Source organism: Micropterus salmoides, unplaced genomic scaffold, assembly GCF_014851395.1.
Source record: "Micropterus salmoides isolate LMB-PRFRI ecotype aquatic unplaced genomic scaffold, ASM1485139v1 Ms_hic_scaffold_23, whole genome shotgun sequence".
Taxonomy (NCBI): domain Eukaryota; kingdom Metazoa; phylum Chordata; class Actinopteri; order Centrarchiformes; family Centrarchidae; genus Micropterus; species Micropterus salmoides.
This window is the reverse complement of record NW_024041484.1, coordinates 1,943,704-1,966,528: the sequence shown is the minus strand read 5'-3', so window position 1 is coordinate 1,966,528 and position 22,825 is coordinate 1,943,704. Positions and strand designations below refer to the sequence as shown.

Below are 22,825 nucleotides of genomic sequence, written 5' to 3'. Positions count from 1 at the left end.
CAAATAAAATATGTTGTCGGTCACATAGCAGCAACTAAGTTTCATGGATCAAAAAGCACAAGTAGACGATCAGAGAGGTTGGGAAAAATAACTGGGGTAGTCAAAATTATTAAAAAGAAAAACAATCACGATACAATTATTACCCAAATTGTCTGTTGTAAACATCCATCACAGTTTACAGAGCCACTATATCCTTCAACATTGGTCTACTGTTCTTACTGTAGTTGTTCACACAGTTTTCCTGTGCAGTGAAGGATTATTAGCAACGCTGCAGGTGCACTTTTAGTGTGACGTCTAAAGTGGTTCAGATGATCTACATAAACTTTTGGTTTATTTCCAACCCATTTGATCTTTTCACTGTCAGTGTTACTGACTTTGCCGTAGCGATGTCAGTGTTCCCAGACCTCAGAAGGTGAGTAGAATACCATCATGATAGAGAAGATGGCCAAAACAATGAAAACAAGACCACAGTTGAAATAAACTACAATTGGTCACTTATTCGGGAGCAACTCCATACTATGAGCAAATTTGAATTTGCGATATATTGGTTGCCTCTAGGACGCATGAATGTGGTCTGTTAATTCCATAGCAATAGTTGATATGTCTTGTACAAATAGGACGTCTTCATGGTGGTGCTGGGGACCATAAATATCCACAGCAACCAGTCAACAAGTTTGACATACTGTGTCATGTCAAGAAATAATTTTGACCTGGCAATGGCACAATAGATGTGATGAAAGTCATTACAAAACATCCTTTGGGGGTTACAAGTATCCCCAGCAAATTTGGCAATCTAGCCAGTACTGTACTAAGATATGATGCTCTGGACAGGTTGTTGCTCTGGAACTCCGCACTAAAATGTTAAACGGAAGAATGCATGAAGCAGTACACAGAAAAATCATGTTCTTTTCTACAAATTTAGTTTAAAAGCTTCGGGATATTAGTCCTATCATCTGTGTAGGTAGCAGAGGCGTATTGATCACACTACTGTAGGAAATAATTCTATTCATAATAAATTCTATATTTGACCTTGTCATACCACACTTACAATTCCTAACTGAGCATGGCCTCATTCCCAGCCCTTCCACCAGTGTCCTGAAGTCAACCCTCTCCCATGAGTATTACATCGAATCCCACATTTTTCACAAACGCTCACATCCCCTTCCCTTCTCAATTAATTCACTCATGTTCAGTCAAGGTCGAAGATTGTGATATCTTAATTAAAGAAAGTTTTCTGTCTTCAAATGAAGTCTCAAATGTGTGAGCTGTTCAATCACATCTTTTAAACTCACTTAACCCCTGATTAATCCCCAGCACTCTTCAGTTGGTCGAGCTTCCCGCTAATGAAATTAAGAGCAAAGGAAGTCTCCATAACATATTCAGCACACATCTCTGGGACGGGTTGGAGGCCTGACAAGCATTTGCAGAATCGTACAGGCAACATGAAGTGGAGACGTCATGGATGTGACGGAGCTCTGTGGCTCCAGGACGCCTGTCTGTTCTACATTCTTTTGCAGGGTTCTCATTTACCAACACTGTACATAAATACCTACTCGACATCTTCTCTATCCCGTAGTTTTTCCCCCTAGCAGCCTTTATATCACGAGATGCAGCTCAATTCAGGGAACGCATGCATGTAAGGTCATTAAATGTGCAACATACTTGGTGGGAGCTACTTGCCAAAACGCATTTACCTGGATTACAGCGCCACCCTTGGACCAATTCTATTCACCTTATATATATGCTTCCTTTAGGCAATATTATCCAGAATAAAGATTCATATTTATGCAGATGATACTCAATTATATCAATTGATCAAGCCAGATGAAACCAATGAATTAAAGTATTGGTTAGCTAAACAAGTAAGTGCATAGATTAGTTCAGCGTCAAGCTTCAACGTTGCAGTGGGAGATTACGAGTTTAACCAAAGCGCTCACTCATCAGGTCAAGCATGCGCACGAGCACACACTTACAAAGGTTGTGGTTGCAATACATTACAATACTGAACTTCAACCCTGCACTCTGCATCTCTTTTTTTTGACATTTCTTACCCAGTTTGGGGGAACTCATGTTTTTTTTGTTGTCTTTAAAAAAGGACAGGTTAATAAGCACAGGCTTATTGATCACATAATTTGGTGTGTAAGATGTGTAAATTGAAGCACAGCTTAGACCATATTCACATCTACACCCACCACTTTATTAGGTACACCTTGCTAGTACCGGATTGGACCTTCTGCCAGAACCTCCTTAATTCTTCATGGCATACATTGAAAAGGTTCTGGAAACTTCCCTCATAGATTCTGGTCCATATCTCCCGTTCCACCACCTCGACGTCCAAAAGGTGCTGTATTAGATCAAGATCTGGTGACTGTGGAGGCCATTGGAGTACAGTGAACTCATGTTCAGAAACCAGTTTGAAATGATTTGAGCTTTGTGACATGGTGCGTTATCCTGCTGGAAGTAGATGGGTACACTCTGGTCAGCAATGTAATGGACATGGTCAGCAACAAAACTCAGGTAGGCGGTCACGTTTAAGCGATGCTCAGTTGATACTAAAGAGCCAGAAGTGTGGCAAGAAATCATCCCTCACACCATTACACCACCACCAGCTTGAACCGTTGACAATGGAAAAAAAAAAAATCTACTACAGCCACAAATTAATTTTCTTTTGTACAGATGTTATTATCATCATCATCATTATGGCAATTACAAGAGGAGTGGACATAAAGGATGGGATTTGAGCCACCAGTTAAATCACATAAGGGCCAATTTGTTGTGTTGGGACCTTTGCTGTGATATGGACAGTCCTGTTAAAATAACAGACCAAATAAAGACTTTCAAGTTTGTTCACCTGTATTTCTTCATAAATACTCAGTCTGTATAAGCACATGTACTACTACAGAGTGTTTTCACTCTGTCACATACATTGGTCCTAGCCTTCAGTCAGAGCATTGAACATGAGTGTGGTTAACAGAATAGATGAGTCAGTGTGCTGCCTGGATGAATACCGATAGGCCTGTGTGGTGAGTCTGAGGTTCTAATTGGTCATTAAAACAGGAAGTCCACAGCTTCAGGCCATAGGCAAGTCATGATAGGCTGCATATTGTCCAGTTACGTGATGGTAGATCTGTGAAAACAGGAACAAATTAAAAAACCATAAGGTAAAAGCAAGGAAAAGTAATGTATGGAAAAAGCACCGTCTGTTTTGAATCCCTACCTGCCTCTCGATGTCAGCCAATAGGCTGCTGGCTCCCAGGCGGAACAGGAGAGGGCTGAGCCAGTCATTGCCTAGCTCCTCTTTGATCAGAGTGAGCCACAGCAGAGACTCCTGGGCTGTCCGGATCCCCCCTGCTGGCTTAAAGCCCACCTGAGGGAACATATACACCTCTGTCAACAGGACAAACTTCCCTTATGATTAGACTAAGATTTGTTGCTATAATGGTTTACTCTGAAGACAACACTGCATGTGCTTGTTTTAAGGTTTTGGTCTTACCACTATGTCCACAGACATAATAGTGATGCAGCAAATTATTGACACAGAGCTGATTTGACTGGTTGAAACTAACAAATTGAACAATTTAGCAAGTAGAAAAGAAAGGCAGGAATAAATACTGTACCTTGTGGCCTGTATACAAGTAGTAGTCACGGATAGCCCTCACCATTACTATGGCGACAGGGTAAGTTGCATTGACAGCCTCCTTTCCTGTGGAAGTCTTGATGAAGTCCGAACCTGTCGAGGTTAAACAGGTGATATTTAGCCTTCAACACACAGAGCGGAGAGTGCAATACAGTCCAGCAGATAACGTCATCACAGAAACATCCCATCCAGCCTGGACCCTCACCAGTTTGCTTTCAGACACACAATCTCCCCATGAAACTGATCAGCAAACTCAGCACTCTGGGTTTAAATACAACACTCTGCAACTGGATATTGGACTTCCTCACAAACAGACTCAAGTCAGTTTGGATTGGTGAACTCACCTCCTCCACTCTAGTGCTCAACACCGGAGTGCCCCAGGGCTGCGTGCTCAGCCCCCTCCTGTTCACGCTGTACACCCATAACTGCATCCCCCAACTGCATCCCCTGACATGAAGGGAACTCTGTTGTGAAGTTTGCGGACAACACCACCATCATCGGCCGGATTTCAAACAGGAGGGCTCTGCAGCAGGTGATTAAAACTGCTCAGAGCATCACGGATATCTGCCATATGCCTACGCAGAGCCGAAAGGATACTAAAGGACAGTACCTACCCAGCCACAGCCTGTTCACCCTGCTGCTTTCTGGGAAGAGATACAGAAGTATCTGCTGTAGAACCACCAGACTGCAGAGCAGCTTTTTCCCCCAGGCTGTGAGACTCATGAATTCATCCTCAGAACTGCACCATGTAAAATAGTCATTTCTGTGACTTATTATTTATCCACTCATCTCCTGTATACATTTTGTGTTGATAACATTTGCTTTTTGTGAGTAGCATAAAGGGAACCACAATTCTATTTCATTCTACAACCCCGTGTTGTAAAACGATAAATAAATCCACCTAAGTAGTGCTCATCATTTATCTGTGAGTATATTTTCTATTCAACTGCTCTACATTCAAACCTGTACAGGACAATTCAACATGAGATGAGCTGCAAAAGCAGGAAAGCAGAGTCAGTGACACAGTGCTGGAGAGGGTGCAGAGAGAGGATGGACAGGGCATTACTCTGACAGTCTGGCCGGACAAGAACATATGCTGCTGCTGATGGCTAACAGAGGGCAGCTACAAGCTCATCAATAAAAGTCTTCATTTTTCCTTCCCTTCCTTCACCGCCAATTATGTTTTATCAGCTTTCCTGATAAAAATAGAAGATGAAATGACGCTCTTTAATAGATTACCCACAAACTGCGGGCTGTAGGAAAGGAGGGGGGGAAGAAAAAAAAAAAAATCAGCCCTTCTGCCTCCCTGGTGTATAATGACTGTTCATTACTGAACAGAGCAATATGAACATTTTCCAGTTCATTAAAGACATGTTCTATGAATTTTTCCAGTGAGGCTTTTTTTTTTTTCCAGCCTCTCTCCCCTCGTCCTCAAACTGGCATAATCCTTAAGATTCGTTATGGGGAGTCTTAATTACCAGATAATGGATAACGGTTATTAAATGTGGGTGGCGGTAATGAAGCTCTATTCATTTGCGTGGGCAGGGGGATACTGGCAGGGAACAGCAGAGTAAAATAGCCTGCATCAAAGATTAATAGGTGAAATTATCATTCAATTTCAGGAATCTCATACGCAATTCATAGGAACAAGGGGAGATTAAGGAGCGAGTGTGGCGACAAAAGCAATGCATTTTAATAATGATCTCTATCAGAGCCCCTGACAATTTGGTTCTGTAATCTGCTTATTATGTGATGGCTGGTTAAGTATACTGTGTGTGTGTGTGTGTGTGTGTGTGTGTGTGTGTGTGTGTGTGTGTGTGTGTGTGCGCACGCGCGCCTGAGAGAGCACCACTCACAGGTTCGCCATTCAGACTTTAGACTTTTTAAAATCTCCTTAATGCCACATGAAAATCAGACCGTCATCACGAAATGAAAAAGCGGCTTCCAGTTAACAGTCGAAACACACGCATGGTGGCTTCTTCAGGACTGCAGCCTCTCTTTTCATAACAGTGTGGTACAGTGGTATGCGCAAATACATGGACTGAAATGGTGGAGATTAAATATAGTGAGCTTTGTGGGTTGTCCCCCTACGAGCCATCTCATCTATCACAAATCTCAGAGTTTAACGGAAGTTTATCTGTAACATTTTGGTTCACCGCAGAAATTCATCAGCCTGCAGGCAAAGTAATTTTACCTCCAGCTGCTGAGAGGAATCGGAGGAGAAAGGCTCAGCTGAGTGAAGAACATCTTACACTCTGTCTACACAGGAGGCGTAGTGTGAGCAGCACATGAGCAGAGCAGCAGAAGCTTACATCTCCTGTCTACGTCTACACAGGCACAGTATTGAATGTAGGTCACCGGTGTTTTGGCAGCGCTCGCAGACCAACACACAATCAATGAAGTTCCACACGTGAAACAGGAGAAAACTGACTTGAGGTGTAAAATTACAATTTTGGTCATAGGTGCGTATATGTGGTAGAGATGCACCAATCGATCGGCTGGTTTTCAGTTTGATCATCTATGACCGACGACCGTGGCCAATCAGCCTCACATGATCCTGTGCCTGTCAAATTTACACCCATGCTGCGCTGCACAATGGTCACAGCCACACACACGTACTAAACATATCTTTGTTGAAGACACAACGCTCGCAGTAATACCTGTAAGGCCAAAATAAGCTGTGTTTCCCCCACTGTGAGACATCCACCATTGTGTCCCTGAGCAAAACACTTGACCCCTAGTTGCTCCAGAGGCGTGCGACCTCTGACATGAGTAGCAATTGTAAGTCGCTTTGGATAAAAGCATCAGCTAAAAATGAAGAGTCCTTACAAGGGGGTCAGCCCAGGTATATTAATGGCCCATTTTAGCACTGAGTCAACAGAACAGATAGAGAAACAGAGAGAGACAGATGAAGGTGTGCCTGAAAGGAAAAGCAAGGTGAGCAGATTTTTTGAGGAAACACTAAAATAAAGTGGAGAATTAAGTAGAATTAAAATGGTGAGATCAGAGATAAACTACTAGAAATTGGGTCAGGTATTCTTTCAACTATGTTCAAATAAAATATACAGTATACTGTAAGCTGCTGCAGTTTTGGAGAATATGTAAAAGTTATTTAATAGTCGGTGTTTTATTAAGACCATGAACAGGCCCCCAGGAAGAATAGCCGATGCTTATGCTGGTGTTAATGGTGATCCTAATTAAGAATGAAAGAATTTTTCATTAATGAAAAATTATAAAAATGTTTAGCTCTTAGAAAGACAGAAAATCAGAAATTACACAGTGCCTTTCTAGTCTTCCATTCAAAGCACTTTACACTACCTGTCACATTCACCCATTCAGACAGTAATGGCAGAGGCTGCCATGCAAGGTGCCAACGGCTCATCAAAAACAGAAACCAATCCCATTCAGTCAGCCATCAGGAGTAATTTGGGGTTCAGTCTCTTGCCCAAAGACACTTCGACATGCAGTAGGGGCCGGGGATCAAACCACCGACCTTTACCCGCTCTAACCCCTGAACCACAGCAGCCGCCAAGTAGTTTATTTAACCAATTCTAATTCTGTGTGCATTAAAGTAACAAGCCAACATGAAATGTGTAATGATTATGCCTAAAACATTTCATGAAGACACAGGAGGTGTTTTTTATTTTACAAATTGAATCAATATAAAATGAATTAGATACAAATATGTATGTAGAAAAATTCAAATGTATATGCAAATATTTGTGGGGACAATTGGCAATAAATGAATAAATGTACTGCATATTGTCCCTCTTAAATAGGTTATTACTTGATTACTTATTATTTCATCCAACAGATCTTTTGCAGGACAGCCTCCATCTGCTGCTGAACACACCGCAGTAATAAGTGGGTCTGATGGAGGCTACTCTCACGTGGGACTCACTCTTCCTTGGTGTCAAAGCTTGACTGAACGTAATTTGTAAATTTTTTGCCAGCATGCAAATTTTTTTCCAATATAACTGTGTGTGTGTGTGTGTGTGTGTGTGTGTGTGTGTGTGTGTGTGTGTGTGTGTGTGTGTGTGTGTGCGCTGAGCAGCATGCCTGTAAATTACACCAACACACAGCAGTAGTTATTTCTGTTCATTTGGCTTAAGTGCTGTCAAAAAAACACTTACAATGCTAGAGAAAATCCCAATTTTTATAAACTGCACATTTTGGAAATTTTATAGACTTTCTGCATTTTACTGTTGTCCATATTTATTATCAAATTCCATCCATGTTTTCTACATCATGAAGTCATAGGGCCCTAGTTTTGTTCTTATAATAGAACAAAACTAGGGCCCTATAACTTCATGATGTTTGTCTGACAGGAGCTGCTGCTCTAATAAACACTTAACAGGTCGAATCCTCTTTCACACCCACATCAGCATCGCCACACCCAGCCAAAGTCCTTTTAGGCTAAATTGTCTCTTCCCCAGCTCAAGTCTCTTTTTTGTCGTTTCCTTGCTCCTCGCTTGAACTGGAAGTTTTTCTGCTCCGCCATCTTGCAGACCGTCCCAAAGCTTTTATTCACGCTCCGAGGAGCGATCTCTGAGGAGACACCAGTGCATCTTTCGCGGGAGCTGTTATATTGATTGGACGCCACGGCTGATCGGACTGAACGGATATCAGGACAGATAACATTAAACTCAAGTTTATCACTGCAGAGTCTTATTATTTGATTTGTTTTATGATTAACTGTCTAGTTAAAACCTGTATTCATATTAGGTCACACAACTTTCTTCATTTGTTAGAAAGATTTTTCTCTCTTTTATAATGGAGACAATTACAGTCAGAGAGAGTCGGTGAGTCTGTCAGCAAGAAACACGTTTTACATCATTTATCATCATTTCTATTCAGTCACATGTGAGGCTGATCATTCCTGTGCTTAGTCCACACAGACGACAATAAAACATAGTAAACATATAGCCTAAGGAGTCGGACAAGCCACTGAACTGCACTAAAGTCTCTAATGAAGCAAGCAAAGGAAAATAAAGCTTGCACATCCAGCCATCTCACCCACTGCATCTGATGAAAGCAGCCGGCGGCTCAATGAGTAAAATCAGCTGATGAAAGTGTCAATTGTGGATTGATATGATGAAGTGAGTGATGTGACTTGCAAATAAAATGTATGCAGTAGTGTTAAAGTATATCTGAAGAGAAAATAAACAGAAAGCCTAAAACTGAGCGTCGACTTTGATATGAGTTACATCGCATCATTTTCCATGAAACATTTAGCCTAATAAATCTAAAGACACCATGATCATATTCGGGGTTATTCAATAACGAATTCCCAATCAGAATCAATAAATATAAATACAGATATTATCAGCATTGTGCCAGTAGAAATGATCCTGTGCCTCTGAGCAGGACATCCAGTAACTTATAATTATTTATGTGCAGGTGTTTGTACAACAGGTAATCCTGCTGCTCTGCACTGATAACTGTGAGACTTTATTAGTACCAACAAAGTGCACACGTGTGCAGACACAAACTCCATCAAAGGTCTCTACAACTGTTAGAGCTGACTGACAGCTGATCCAGCTGTGACCAGCTGCTGCCGTCATCAGAAACGGACGGCGCTTCACGTGACGCTTCGGAGGAAAGGCGCTTTGTTAACAAACTGACTGATAACCAACTGCTCATCTCGCTCTTTGAAAGAAAGAGTATAAACCTATTTGCCAACATGTTTGCTAAATGTTAATTAAAATAAAAATGCTCTTATGCAGAGGAGACAAACTGTGACAGACAAACTGAAACATTTCAGAGCAGGATGTTGAGTTGTGGTAAGACTGACCAGCCATCATGGCGACCAGGCTGGCCTTATAGACATTGGTGAAGGTGCCCAGCTCTCCAATAGCCAGAATGGTCTTCATGTGGGCGTCACCACAGGCATTCCGAAACTGACGGATCTCGTCATACATGGCTGTGGAGGGGGACAGGAAACCATTTAATCATTATCATGTCATCATTAGAGAAATACACAAATACCTTTAAAGATCTAATTTGTGTTTATTCTTTAGTTTCACCTGGAGCTGCACTGTGAGGACAAAAATAACAGTTCCCTGACGTTGAACATATAGTTTTTCTTTTTGATAAGGAGCAAAACTTTTCTTGTTTTCTGTGGGGGTTGTTGTTTGTAGTATAATTCCAAACCAAATGATCTCCAGATGACAAAATAATTCACTTTTACAGCTAAAACATTTTAAGTTCCTGATCCTGAGAGTTCACTCTAGACCTTGAAAACAGCATGTGACAAAACAATCTCCCCTCGTTGTTCTTCATCTGTTGATGAAGACCATAGGATGTGATCAAAAGCTCCAATACCACAAATAAGTGGACGGTCTTGAGTGGATATCATTTTGTCAACTGCCATTTCCAAGGTCGAGTATAAACAGAAAGTGTCAAGCTCAACTTTTAACTTCAAACAATCATGGACAAGTCCTAAACGTTCTCAGCATAACAAAAACTTTGAACATCTCCAGTTCTATTACAACTCGCCAATGCCATCTGCTGATGAAGACCATGTGATACAGTCAAAATCCCTCAGAAAAACAAGTGCATGGAGCTTGAGTGAGATTCCAGTAAAGACGGGTCATTTATGTAAATGAATTCCAGCTCCAAATCACAGATATTTTTTCCATCCTTGCTCTTGATAAAAACAGTTCTAAAACTACAGTTTTTAACTCTTTAACTTGTTGTGGAGTGACCTGTGCTCAAATGTATTCGTGCGTCTTTCCCCTCATTTGGTCACAGCATACCTTCCCACTGCCCTGTGAGGGCGAGCGTTCGGTTGATGACAATGTCGATCTCCGTGGCACCGTCAGCCACCGCCATGCGAACTTCCTGCAGGCGGGTCTCAAGTGGTGTTTGGCCTGCTGGGAAACCAGTGGCCACTGGGAAAGGAGGGAGAACACGCTTTGAGTGAAACTTAAGTACAGGTGTTCATTTTCTAAAAAGGTACACACAAAGTCCCACTCACACAGTCACACACTTCAGCTCACGCTCATTCCATTACCCGAGGCCACAGGGAGGCTGGAGTTGGCCGCTTTTAGAGATGCGACAGCATCAGCCACACGAGATGGATACACACACACTGCTGCTGTAGTCACTCCTGATACACAAAACAACAACACATGTGGCAGAGCAGTAAGAAAAAAGCCCTCAGTGATAAACTTGTCTGTGTCGCCCTCTGCAGGTTGAATTCAGGTCTGAACTGAACAGGTTCCAGAGCTGCTGTTCACCGTCAAGTCCACATAACTTTACAAACCACGAACCGCTACAGGACTGTCTGACTGCTTGTGTTTCTTGAACTGCCTGACTTCTTTTTAGTCACCATGTTTCCAGATCTCCATTAACTTTGTGAGTATGATGTCATAACTTGACAGCCAAAACTATGAAAACAGTTAGATAAATTGCAATCATTTTGATAAGTGACCAGTTATTTTTCAAGCAAAAAGGATTTGCTGCTTTTCTTTGTTTGACATCCTAGTCGAGTGAATATCTTTGGGTTCTAGACTTAGTAGGACAAAATGAGACATTTATCAATGACCAAAAAATAAACCATTAATCAAGAAAATTATCAGAAGATTAATCAATACTGGATGGAATTGTAAGTTGCAGGCTTAGTTTACTGTGTTAAATATTTGACTTCTCGCTCTTCCTGTGGTTTGCGCAATAATCTGATGTGGTCTAGAATAAAACATGTGCTTTACGTTGAAATGTCAGTGGCTGCACCTTATTAAAAAACTAACTGTAACGGTGTGTTTCATAACTCGAGTTCCAAGCCATGCTTAACCACAAGGCTAAATATTTTTTTTCCCTTTTAATTTCATAATCAGCACGCTTAATACATTAGTAAGAACCTAGTAAAACCTCACAGTCGCTGTAACAGTTAAAAGTATATTGTAGAGCTACAGAGACTGAACCATGGTCAATATGTGGTCTGTCAGCAGCAGCAGATGACCTTTGTTGTGCATATCCATCTTCTCGAGCAGGTCGTATCGGACCGGCTGGATGGCTTTCAGACACAGCCGGTGGATGTTGGACGGTGTATCATCGCCAGCCAGAGATGTCAGATCGATACATGTGACAGCCTTCAGCAGCCAGGCGGCCTGCAGGACAAACAGACGAAGCAAACATCAGAGCAAACACTTTGACATTCGACAGACATATATTGTGAGACTTTATAAAATTGTCAACCGATTTCGTCATACTGTAAATTCTGTGCTATATCCTTGATATCACTGTTTGAAATTTTTTATTTGCTGGATCAGCCAAAAAGCAGACTGATTATTTAATCTATACTGGAGCTTACTAAAATGTGTACTGTGATAGGTTGTATACATATCACCCACTCCTAATATAGTTTAGCTTATGCATGCAGGTACAGACATCTAAATGCATATTTATGTAATAATTTGTTAACGATGTCACATCCCAGCATGTACAGTGCATCACACATTGGATGCAGGTGAAAGGAGAGCGCTACCTGCCACTGTTTCTTGGGGAGCTTTTGTCCTTGGATGTGCTGAGCTCTCTTCAGGACAGCCTGTGGGTTCACTCTCACTTTTGATATCCACTCCAGGTCTGACGACACACAAGAGAAAAAATAAATAAACAAACACATAGACAAACAAACACACACACACACACACACACTGATCAGCCATAACATTTTGACCACATGTGTAGGTCAAACAGCCTTAGCCTGTCAGGCCATGGACTCCAGACCTCTGAAGGTGTGCTGTGTAGTATTTGTATTGATAGTAAGTTATTTGAGGTCATTTTCCACTTTATTTTTGTGTTTATTCACTACTTGAATCTGCTCCCTTTCTCTTCTCCCCACACTCACACCCCCACACCTCTTCCCCGCCTCTTCCTGTCTCTGGGTGTAAATGCTTCTGCAACAGCATTTATGACAACATAAAACCTTCCAATGACCCTCTTTACTATTAAACTATTTTATAGTAAGTAGTGTTTTAAAAGAGCTGTTCAACATGTAAAATGTGGTCAGAAAAATCAATGACTTTTACTTATTATTTAAATTATATGTGCATAGATATTAAAATCATACACTAGGGTTTAGAGAATGTTTTGCAGCTGTCCTCTGGCATACTGCACAGACGGGCTGATTTTTTTATTATTCTGCATCTACCCAAAGTGTCTAACCAGGACTGTAAACCAGCTTTGACAGAGAATGTGAAGACATGAAAAGACGTCAAAGAAACGGAAACTAAAACAGTGTGATCATGTTACTGTAGGAGTATTCAACTAACAACAGTGATAAGTATACAATTAACATATGTTACATGTTAAATGGCTGTAAGGCAGTCAGGATAGCTGCTGGCATGTGGAAACCACACAGTGTCTTTATCAGAGCATGTCTTGGTGTTATTGGACTAAAAACCAAAACCAGCTGAGACACAGTCAGCTGAGCAGGGCGAGATGGGCTGCCATACGTTCTCAATTACTGCCTGTAAATGCTCCTTATTTGTTGTACAGCACTTTCACAGTACATCCACCATTCACACACTGAGCGTAAGTGCTCAATACACTGGAACAGCCACCTTTATCTTCGACATGCAGCCTGGAGCCGGGAATTGAACCGCTGACCTTCCGATTAACGGGCAACCTGCTCTACCTCCTGAGCCACAGCCGCCCGCCTGTGTGTTTGTTACAGTAAAAATGAAGCGACCTTAAGTGAAATATAACGCTATATGTCATTTGTAACTTTCACATAAAGCAGTATGTTTGACAGTGTTTCTAAAACTGTTATTTTCCACTTCTACATGTTCCACAGTTACGTTAGTGAGATGACGCACAGCAGGTCAACCACCGCAAAATGTTACTTATTAAACTGTCACGAGTTGTGGCCACGCTGAGCTGTCTGCCGTGGCTGCGCTTGTTTATGATAAAACAAATTTTGCTGTTAAACGGGGCAAGTTGAAAACAGCTTAAGTTAGGCAAAACACAGAATTATGCCTTACATGTTAACATAAGCTGGTAAAATGAAAAGTTGTGGGAAAGCAGCAGCAAAACCGAGACGACCACACGTGTTTATAAGGAACTAACATTATTACAGCTAACGGGGTTAGCCTAGCTTTACTTACCGAGCTTGGTCCCTGGGTTCCTGTCCGACATGGTAAAGGACAGATTATTTATTCATGAGCGGAAACTGAAATTAAAGTCAGTAGCAACCGCTAGCCAAACATGTCAAGTCAACACCATTCAGTCTATGGTCAGCACCGGGGGAGGGGGGTGGGGGTGTTCTTCTTCTTGTCTGGGTTTTATGGCGGATCGCAACCAACTTGTTCAGGTGCATACCGCCACCTACTGTACCGGAGTGTGTAATATCAAGGTTTTAGTACTTCAGGTTCAGTGTATTCAAAAGGTAAATAAATAAATACAAAACAAAACAAAACAAACAAAAAAAAGACTATATGTTGTGGTCTAATCCAGTAGATTTGAGAAAATTAAAGAGAGCTTTGCGGCACTCCCTTGTTTCCTCACTCATCCTTCTAAATTCCATCCCCGTCTAAATTCATATATCATCATATAAGATGTTCCTCTCAGAATCATATTTACTACACTTCATGATGACATGCTCCACATTTTCAGGAACGTTACAAACCTCACATTTATCAGACACACATTTTGCCATTAAATAAACCGTTGATTTTAACCCAGTATGGCCAAGCCTTAATCTTGAAAAAACACTTCATCTCTTCTACATTTCCCTTTGAAACCCTTCACCTTAATTTATTTCTGTATGCTGTAATAGTGTCTCCCTTTAGTGTCTGTGTCCCACTTCTTCTGCCTTACGTCATTCACTGCTTTTCTAATTAATGATTTGGCCTCTCCTTTTCCAAAGAGAACTTTCATTATTTCATCATCTTTTAATTTCAACGCTGTCTTTGCAATCTCGTCTGCTTTCTCATTCCCATCAACACCAACATGAAAAGGGACCCAAACAAATTGCACATCGACTCCAGCTCTTTGTATTCTCAGCATTATTGTACATATTCCAATCAACAGATCATCTCTCGTTTTGGAATTCAAACTATACAGGGCTGCAGTGGAGTCTGAACAAATGTCAACTCTCTCAGGCCTCACCTCTTCTATCCACTGTAACCCTAAAATAATAGCAACCATTTCTGCTATATATACAGATAATTTATCATTAATTCTTTTACATATAACTACATCAAACTCAGGTATGTATGCTCCTGCTCCTACATGTTCACTCCCTGGATCTTTTGATCCGTCAGTAAATAATACCATTTAGTTATAATAATTCCTCTTCACAAATATCCAATATTATCCACATTACTTTCACTCCATTCTTTCTTCTTCTCTAGAAGCTTCAAGTCCATATTGGGCACAGGAAATATCCACGGAGGAACATTACCCCATACAGTAGCTGGTGCCTAGTCTATGCTATTTAATCTGTATTCTTCTGCTACTGCATTAATATTCCAGCCAAATCCTTTACCTTTCCGTTGTTGTGTATATTCCCAACAGTCACACGGAACCTTTGTTGCAGGTTGTTCCTCTCCAGATCCTTTTAACTTGACCCAATATGCTAAAGACAACTTAGAACATCTCAAATATAATGGCAATTCAGTCTCTAGCCAGTTCTGTCTAGCCTGGCCGGGTCCCCATCAGCCTCTACCTGCTCTGCCTTATCTGTTGCTATGTTCAACTATGTCTCAGTAAGTGAAGAAAAATACACAGAGCTTCAGGATTGTACAGAAGGGGTCGTATCCGGGCAACACAAGATTGTCCCCAGCAACACAGCACACCCAGTCCCTGTTCTGTGTGACACTGGCCAGCCACCGTACCTCACGTCTCCTTCTTTCCGTCATGTTAGCAGTATATTACACTACGTTTGATTGTAAAAATGATTTAAAATTACTTTATGAAATGTTATCTTACTAGTCTTCTGTGTTATTTGTCTGTATTTTTTTTAAATGCTGCTGCCTGTCTTGGCCAGGTCACCCTTGCAAAAGAGGTTCTTAATCTCAATGGGACTCTCCTGGTTAAATAAATAAAAAATGAGCTCTTTCAGATATGATGGTGCCTGACCTGTAAGGGCTCTGTAAGAGGAACGATTTTAAATTCTATTCTCGATTTTACAGGGAGCCACTGCAGAATAGCTACAACATGACAAATATGATCTCATTTCCTTTTGTTTTTTGTCAGCACACTTTCTGCAGCATTCCAGATCACCCGGAGAGTCTTAAGTGACTTATTTAAGCAGCCTGATAATAAAGAATTGCAGCCTAGATGTAACAAATGCATGGACTAGTTTTTCTGTATCAATTTAAGACAGGATGTTCCTGATTTTTTGAATATTACAAAGGTGAAAAAAGGCGGTCCTTCAAATTTGCTTAATGTGGGAGTTAAAGGACATGTCCTGATCAATGATAACAGAGATTCCTCACAGTGGTGCTGGAGGCCAGGGCGATGCCATGCAGAGTAACTATATCTTTAGATAATGCGTCACAGAGGTGTTTGGAGAGAAGTACAATAACTTCAGTTTTGTCTGAGTTTAACAACAGAAAATTGCAGGTCATTCAGGTTTTTACGTCCTGAAGGCTTGAAGTTTAACCGATTTGTTTCATCTGTTTTGATCGAATCACATATACAGGTGCATCTCAGAAAATTTGAATATCGTGAAAAAGTTCATTTATTTCAGTACTTCAAATTTTGATGATTATGGCTTACAGCTTATGAAAACCCCAAATTCAAAATCTCAGAAAATTAGAATATTGTGAAAAGGTTCAGTATTGTAGGCTCAAAGTGTCACGCTCTAATCGGCTAATTAATCCAAAATACCTGCAAAGGGTTCCTGAGCCTTTAATTGGTCTCTCAGTCTGGTTCAGTGGAATTCAATCCTCAAAAGGTAATTGCAAAAGACGTTGGATGTTCTCAAAGTGCTGTATCAAGGCACATGAATAGGAAGTTAAGTGGAAGGGGAAAGTGTGGAAGAAAAAGGTGCACAAGCAGCAGGGATGACCGTAGCCTGGAGAGGATTGTCAGGAAAAGGCCATTCAAATGTGTGGGGGAGCTTCACAAGGAGTGGACTGAGGCTGGAGTTACTGCATCAAGAGCCACCACACACAGACGGGTCCTGGACATGGGCTTCAAATGTCGTATTCCTCTTGTCAAGCCGCTCCTGAACAACAACCAGCATCAGAAGCGTCTTACCTGGGCTAAAGAAAAAAAGAACTGGTCTGTTTCTCAGTGGTCCAAAGTCCTCTTTTCTGATGAGAGCAAATTTTGCATCTCATTTGGAAACCAAGGTGCCAGAGTCTGGAGGAAGAATGGAGAGGCACACAATCCAAGATGCTTGAAGTCCAGTGTGACGTTTCCACAGTCTGTGTTGGTTTGGGGGGCCATGTCATCTGCTGGTTTTGGTCCACTGTGCTTTATTAAGTCCAGAGTCAGCGCAGCCGTCTACCAGGACATTTCAGAGCACTTTATGCTTCCTTCAGCAGACGAGCTTTATGGAGATGCTGACTTCATTTTCCAGCAGGACTTGGCACCTGCCCACACTGCCAAAAGTACCAAAACCTGGTTCAGTGACCATGGGATTACTGTGCTTGACTGGCCAGCAAACTGGCCTGACCTGAACCCCGTAGAGAATCTATGAGAGCGAACAATGCAGAAGAGCTGAAGGCCGCTATTGGCCGCATCCTGGTCTTCCATAACACCTCAGCAGTACCACAGGATGATAGCATCCATGCCACGCCGCACTGAGGCAGTAATTCATGCAAAAGAGCCCCATATGCATGATTATACTTTTCAGAGGGCTGACATTTCATTTAAAATCCTTCTTTTTTTATTGATTTCATGTAATATTCTAATTTTCTGAGATTTTGAATTTGGGGTTTTCATAAGCTGTACACAATAATCATCAAAATTATATCAAATAAAGGCTTGAAATATGTCACTTTGCATGTAATGAGTCTATATAATATTAGTTTCACCTTTTAAGTTGAATTACTGAAATAAATGAACTTTTTCACAATATTCAAATTTTCTGAGATGCACCTGTATACATACACAGGCACTGCGATATTGTACTGTATTGTTTTATATATAGGCCTACTGTTAATATTTTGCACAACTTATATACTGTATTTCTTTATATAGTCGGTATTTCTATATTCAGAACTTCTTTTAGCTCAAATTTTTTATATTTTTGATGCACCATCAGGATTGGACTTTATTTCGTTGCACTCTGTGCAACTGATCTGAATATAAGTCATACCACAAAGAATTTCCATGTTTTAAGGGTAAAGTCTAAAATGAGAAATGACACATTCTACCTCTTTCAAATGAAAAGTTTCATTTATAAGCAGTAAACCTTACCCATACTCTATTCAGTACAGTAGTTTTGCTGCTACAGCCTCGATTGGTCTGGCATGAGCTGTAGCATAGGCTGACAAATGTCTGCTAACATTAGAGCAAACTTTAGATAGATATAGCTGTGAAACTGACATTACTTTGTCATTTAACTGACATGATTCTTCTCATTTTATGCTGGTCTATACTGGTATACTATATTTTAATACATGTACTTACTCAATTACATTACTGTTGCCTAAACAAGGTTTTTGTAAGTATTAGTATTTACTATGTATCAAATGTAGGTACACTGTGCAAAATGAGTTCAATATTACCTATAAAGGTAATATTTCTTTTAGGAAAACACTCTAAATATCGTCAGTAGAATTATACAGTAATATTCAAATCAAAGTTTATTCACGATGTAATTACATTACTGGCTGGAGACCTACTGTTTATTGAGGGGACAGCTCTTACCTTTTTCACAAAGGAGGAGACAATAAAACACTTGCTTCATAGCCCTTTCTGTCTTTCCTGACAGCGTGGGACACTTAGAAAACTAATTTCTCAAATTCTTCACATTAGTGATGCATAAAAACATCTAGCTGGTGTGTCTAAATATATTGTAGTGTTATAACACAATCCTCCTCTGTCTGAATTCAAATATATCAAACCTTTTCTTAAAAAATATTTACAAAAAAGTCCACTTTGACAAAGGGAAGAATGCCTTAAGTTATGTGGGAACATACAGCTGCAAAGACATGATGTAAACAATGAGAGCTGTACGATGGAAATACAATACAAATGGCTCACCATAGCTGGACATAGGGACAGTTACATACTATAAGGTCTTACAACTGTAGATGCATTTGAGTGTACATGTCTTTTGTTGAAAGTAAGAATTTGCAGCTTTCAGATCGCTGTCAGAAATCTTACATTCTAACCCAAAGGTCAGGCTATTTTATTTTCCCATGTTGTGTCAAAGTTATGTCATCATATGTAATGCTAAGCTGCCAGCAGTAACAGTCCTGCAGCATTGAAAGACACTCCAACATCAAAGATTTGAGATAACCATTTCAGTGTGAGCCAAGGAAAATTTAAATCAACGGCGACTGGACTCAAAGATACTGAAAGTTTCTTCTAGTTGCCCTTGATGACCGAGTATCTTCACAGACATTTTTATGTGAGAAGCAACTGAGCTGGAACTACTCTTCACGACAAACATCATTGCTAGAGGTCTATCTTTTGAACATGATTTCCTCGCGACATTGCTTGTGAAGATGATGTTATGAAGCAGCTACAACTCACAACTGTGTACCAAAAAGTCTGTGAAGGTTCTCAGTCATCCAGGTCATAGTTATCCAACGAAGGTTGAGGTCAAGGGCAACTGGACTTGGTTGAAGATACTAGAAGACGTTCCGTCCCTCATCCAAGATGAGCTAGGATCGAGGATGATCGATACCGCTGGTTCGTTAGTGATCCTGGTTGGGATTGTTAGAACCACCCAAAAACCTCAATATAAAATTATTCTAATCATAAAAATCAAATATTAAAGTGATTCAATATAAACTGAAACGGATTACCAAGTCTCTGAAAGATGATTTGAATAGTGTATCGAAAGAAAAGTTAAATTTACCTACAATATAGGAAATTGTTCTAAAAGTGTGTTTCTTTGTATTGCATTCTGCTGTCGTGAAAACAGTCCTCATTAAGACCTGAACCAATCAATAAGACTAAAACAGTGTCAACAGTTGTTTTTGTGTGAAATGTATTCTTGACTTTGGAAATAGTAAAAAAAATGAGAGAATAACCCCCTGAAAAATATATTTGTTGTTGACCTCCAGCAGTGTATTCTGAGTGTCAGTACACTGTAACATGCTGTAGGGTGCGCATACAGGTGACATACACTGATCAGCCATAACATTATGACCACCTGCCTAATATTTTGTAGGTCCCCCTTTTGCTGCCAAAACAGCACTGACCCATATGCAACAACCTGCGATGCTCTGTGTGTTCTGACGCCTTTGTATCACAACCAACATTAACTTTTTAAGTAGTTTTACCTACAGAAGCTCGTCTGTTGGATCGGACCACACGCGCCAGACGCCCAATGACCCTGTTGCCCATTCACCACTTTTGGCTACTTGAACCACTTTTGATAGGTACTGTCCACTGCAGACAGGAAAACTGCACAAGAGCTTGTAGCCCTTGTCAAAGTCTCTCCAATCCTTACTCTTGCCCATTTTTCCTGCTTCTACCACATTAACTTTGAGGACAACATGTTCACTTGCTGCCTTATATATCCCACCAGGTGCCAGGTGCTATGATAACAAAATAATCAGTGTTATTTACTTTACCGTCAGTGGTCATAATGTTATGGCTAATTGACGTACTTCTGACTTGAAACTTTCAACCAGAAAGGACAGATAAACACTGGTTCAACAGCCTGGTGTTGAGCTACTCTGTAACTTAAGGTCAATTTACAGGCTTTTCCCCATCGCAGGATGAGCTCCTGATGAAAACTGTGAGATGGGGTTGAAACCTTTTCAAAAAAACTGATAAGTGGACCTTGAGTTAAGTTAATTTTTCTCAAAGCGATTTTATGTGGATTAAGACTTTAAATGGAAACCTGTTTTTTTAACCTCAATCCTGTTTTCCCATCATGTCGATGATCAATTTAAACCAAGCTTTACTGTCAAATTACTAACATTTACCAAGATGAGGTTCTTCAGTTTAGTCCTGTCAGGCAGGGCACTGGCTACTCCAAAACTCAACCCTAAAGGCATCTGAACACAAGCTTCAACCTTCACATACATGCACACCTTACTTTATCCATAACCTAATACTTTGTCTATTTTCCAGTACGATACAGCCCAGAAGCTGCCAAAGAGTAAACAAGAAGTATTAAAGGAATGGTGAAAGCAGCATTACAAGTGAATGAGAAAGGCATGACTACTGCTGATTTTCAAATTTGAACAGAATTGATTAACATCATTGATAAAAATGGGAAAATAGGAGATGAAACCTTAAAAATACAGTCAGACCAAGCTCGGCTCCATTCAGGCGTCGAACTCTCTAGATAAACAGATGGGTAGGAACCACACGCGTCCATTATCCATGATGGGAAGTTTTGCACAGAAAGCAAAGAAAAACAGGCACGTTGTCCAAACTGTGGCTGAGATGAACAAGAAAGTTCTCCTCTCATTCATACACACACACTCACACACACTACCCAGAAACAATGCTGAATGAAACCGGATGTCTGACAGATGGACGAGTCCCTTCCTATTCAGACTTGGGTCACAGTTCGTTAGGAGAGCGTGCCTCAGTACTCCACAGTCACTGCTTTGGTCTTGAGGTATTCCATGAGAGCATCCTCTCCTGTGGGCCAGACCAAGAACAAAACAGTGTCAAACAGTATACAAACCTGTCGTGTTTCTGAGGAATAAAAGGTTGCCAAGGGACAAATCACGAGATAAAACCATTAAGCCACAATACCTGATCATTATCCACATCGAGAATTCCCGCTCCTATCAAATTTTAATTGTTTCCATAATAACAAATATCTACATTTTCAGACCAGCCAACATTCATAAAGTTGGCTGCTCAGTGTTTGTCTTTGCTAAGTCTAAGCTAGTGGGTTCCTTACCTTTTTGGCTTGTAACCCCTTGTAAAGAAAATCATGACAGGCCTTGTGTAGACTGCAAGCAGTTTAACCAAATAGTGATTTTTCCTTGTCAGATTGTTTTTATTTCACTGATCTTTAGAGCTCCCAAAGTATCCAGTATTTCATTATTTTCTCAGACTTTATAAGCTCCCCCAAAGCCTGTTTCCATAGGTTGAGTTGTAGTCCTTACAACTCATGAACTGCCTTTTATGTGTAAAATCAAAATTTTCTTTATCTCAACCAATACATCAATTATTGTACAGACCGATGCATGTCTCTACTCACCGAGGTCTTTGCCAAAACCGGACTGCTTGAAGCCTCCAAAAGGTGACGCCACATCTGTCTTATTGTAGGTGTTGACAAACACTGTTCCTGCCTCGAGCCGCTCACTCACGTACATGGCCTTGTTGATGTCACGGGTGAACACGCCCGAGGCCAGGCCGTACTCTGTGTCGTTGGCTCTCTGCAACACACCGTCCACGTCACTGTGGTTTGGAGCAAGAGGAAAGAGAATACTGGTTAGTGACTAAAATCTTATGACAGCACTACAGCAACTCCAGCAGGATGCTTTTTTGATGACATACCCATCTTTAAATCTGGACACCACCATGACGGGTCCAAAGGACTCTTCTTTGGCGATGAACATGTGGTCCTCCACATCAGTGAACACAGTCGGCTCCATGAAGTAACCTGAAGGTAAATGACCATATTGATGATTAGCTAATGCTCACAATGATGCTAAAGCTTCTACAGCTCCTCTGCGTAAAATGCTGAAATAAATCAAGCCACAGAAAATGGATTCAAATGAAGCAAACACATCAGCCACGGTGGGTGCCATGAAAAAAGTATAGTAATTGTACAGTAAGTGTAATTTTGATAATAGGCCCTCGTCAGCTAACTTCCTTTTTCAGGCGGAGCAGTTATCTGTCTTCAACATCTCCCGTAAGTTGTATAAGAAATTACCAGAATGACCAGAATATTAGTCACACATTTACAATTTTTCAATACTCTTGGAAACAATAATACTCATTTTATTCCTTGTTAGTGCTTTAGACCATTGGTGAACTGGGCTTTATGCTCGCTAGCTACCTCACCGGCTTCACTGGCCACTGGACTCACAGGTAAGAGGTAATGTCCATCTTATTAGTATGTGGCTTATACCACTGTTA

The 22,825-nt window shown here is 40.8% G+C and overlaps 2 protein-coding genes across 2 annotated transcripts in view; both read right to left on the bottom strand.

Moving 5' to 3' along the window:
* Nucleotides 1–2,175: 2,175 nt before the first annotated feature.
* Nucleotides 2,176–13,905, bottom strand: dera (deoxyribose-phosphate aldolase (putative)). Its single transcript, XM_038738712.1, has 9 exons — nt 13,747–13,905; nt 12,126–12,223; nt 11,601–11,748; nt 10,653–10,748; nt 10,396–10,530; nt 9,432–9,560; nt 3,618–3,730; nt 3,218–3,367; nt 2,176–3,127 (listed from the first exon to the last, which is right to left on the bottom strand). The coding sequence occupies exons 1-9, from the start codon at nt 13,775–13,777 to the stop codon at nt 3,071–3,073; spliced, it is 957 nt and encodes a 318-aa protein (XP_038594640.1). The 5' UTR covers nt 13,778–13,905; the 3' UTR covers nt 2,176–3,070.
* A 4,479-nt stretch (nt 13,906–18,384) lies between these two features.
* Nucleotides 18,385–22,825, bottom strand: part of aldh1l2 (aldehyde dehydrogenase 1 family, member L2) — a 44,453-nt gene continuing 40,012 nt past the window's right edge. The window contains 3 exon segments of the mRNA XM_038738736.1: nt 18,385–21,370; nt 21,942–22,141; nt 22,241–22,346. Coding sequence (XP_038594664.1) covers nt 21,315–21,370; nt 21,942–22,141; nt 22,241–22,346 — 362 coding nt within the window. The 3' untranslated portion in view covers nt 18,385–21,314.

What these genes read in the sequence shown, in the direction of transcription:
- dera (XM_038738712.1), bottom strand. Translation starts at nt 13,777, where the DNA reads ATGTCGGACAGGAACCCAGGGACCAAGCTCG. An exon ending in CAGCCTCCCTGTGGCCTCGG is followed by an intron (nt 10,531 to 10,652) that starts GTAATGGAATGA and finishes CTCCTTTCCCAG; the next exon opens with TGGCCACTGGTTTCCCAGCA. An exon ending in CCTGGTCGCCATGATGGCTG is followed by an intron (nt 3,731 to 9,431) that starts GTCAGTCTTACC and finishes TAACCTCGACAG; the next exon opens with GTTCGGACTTCATCAAGACT.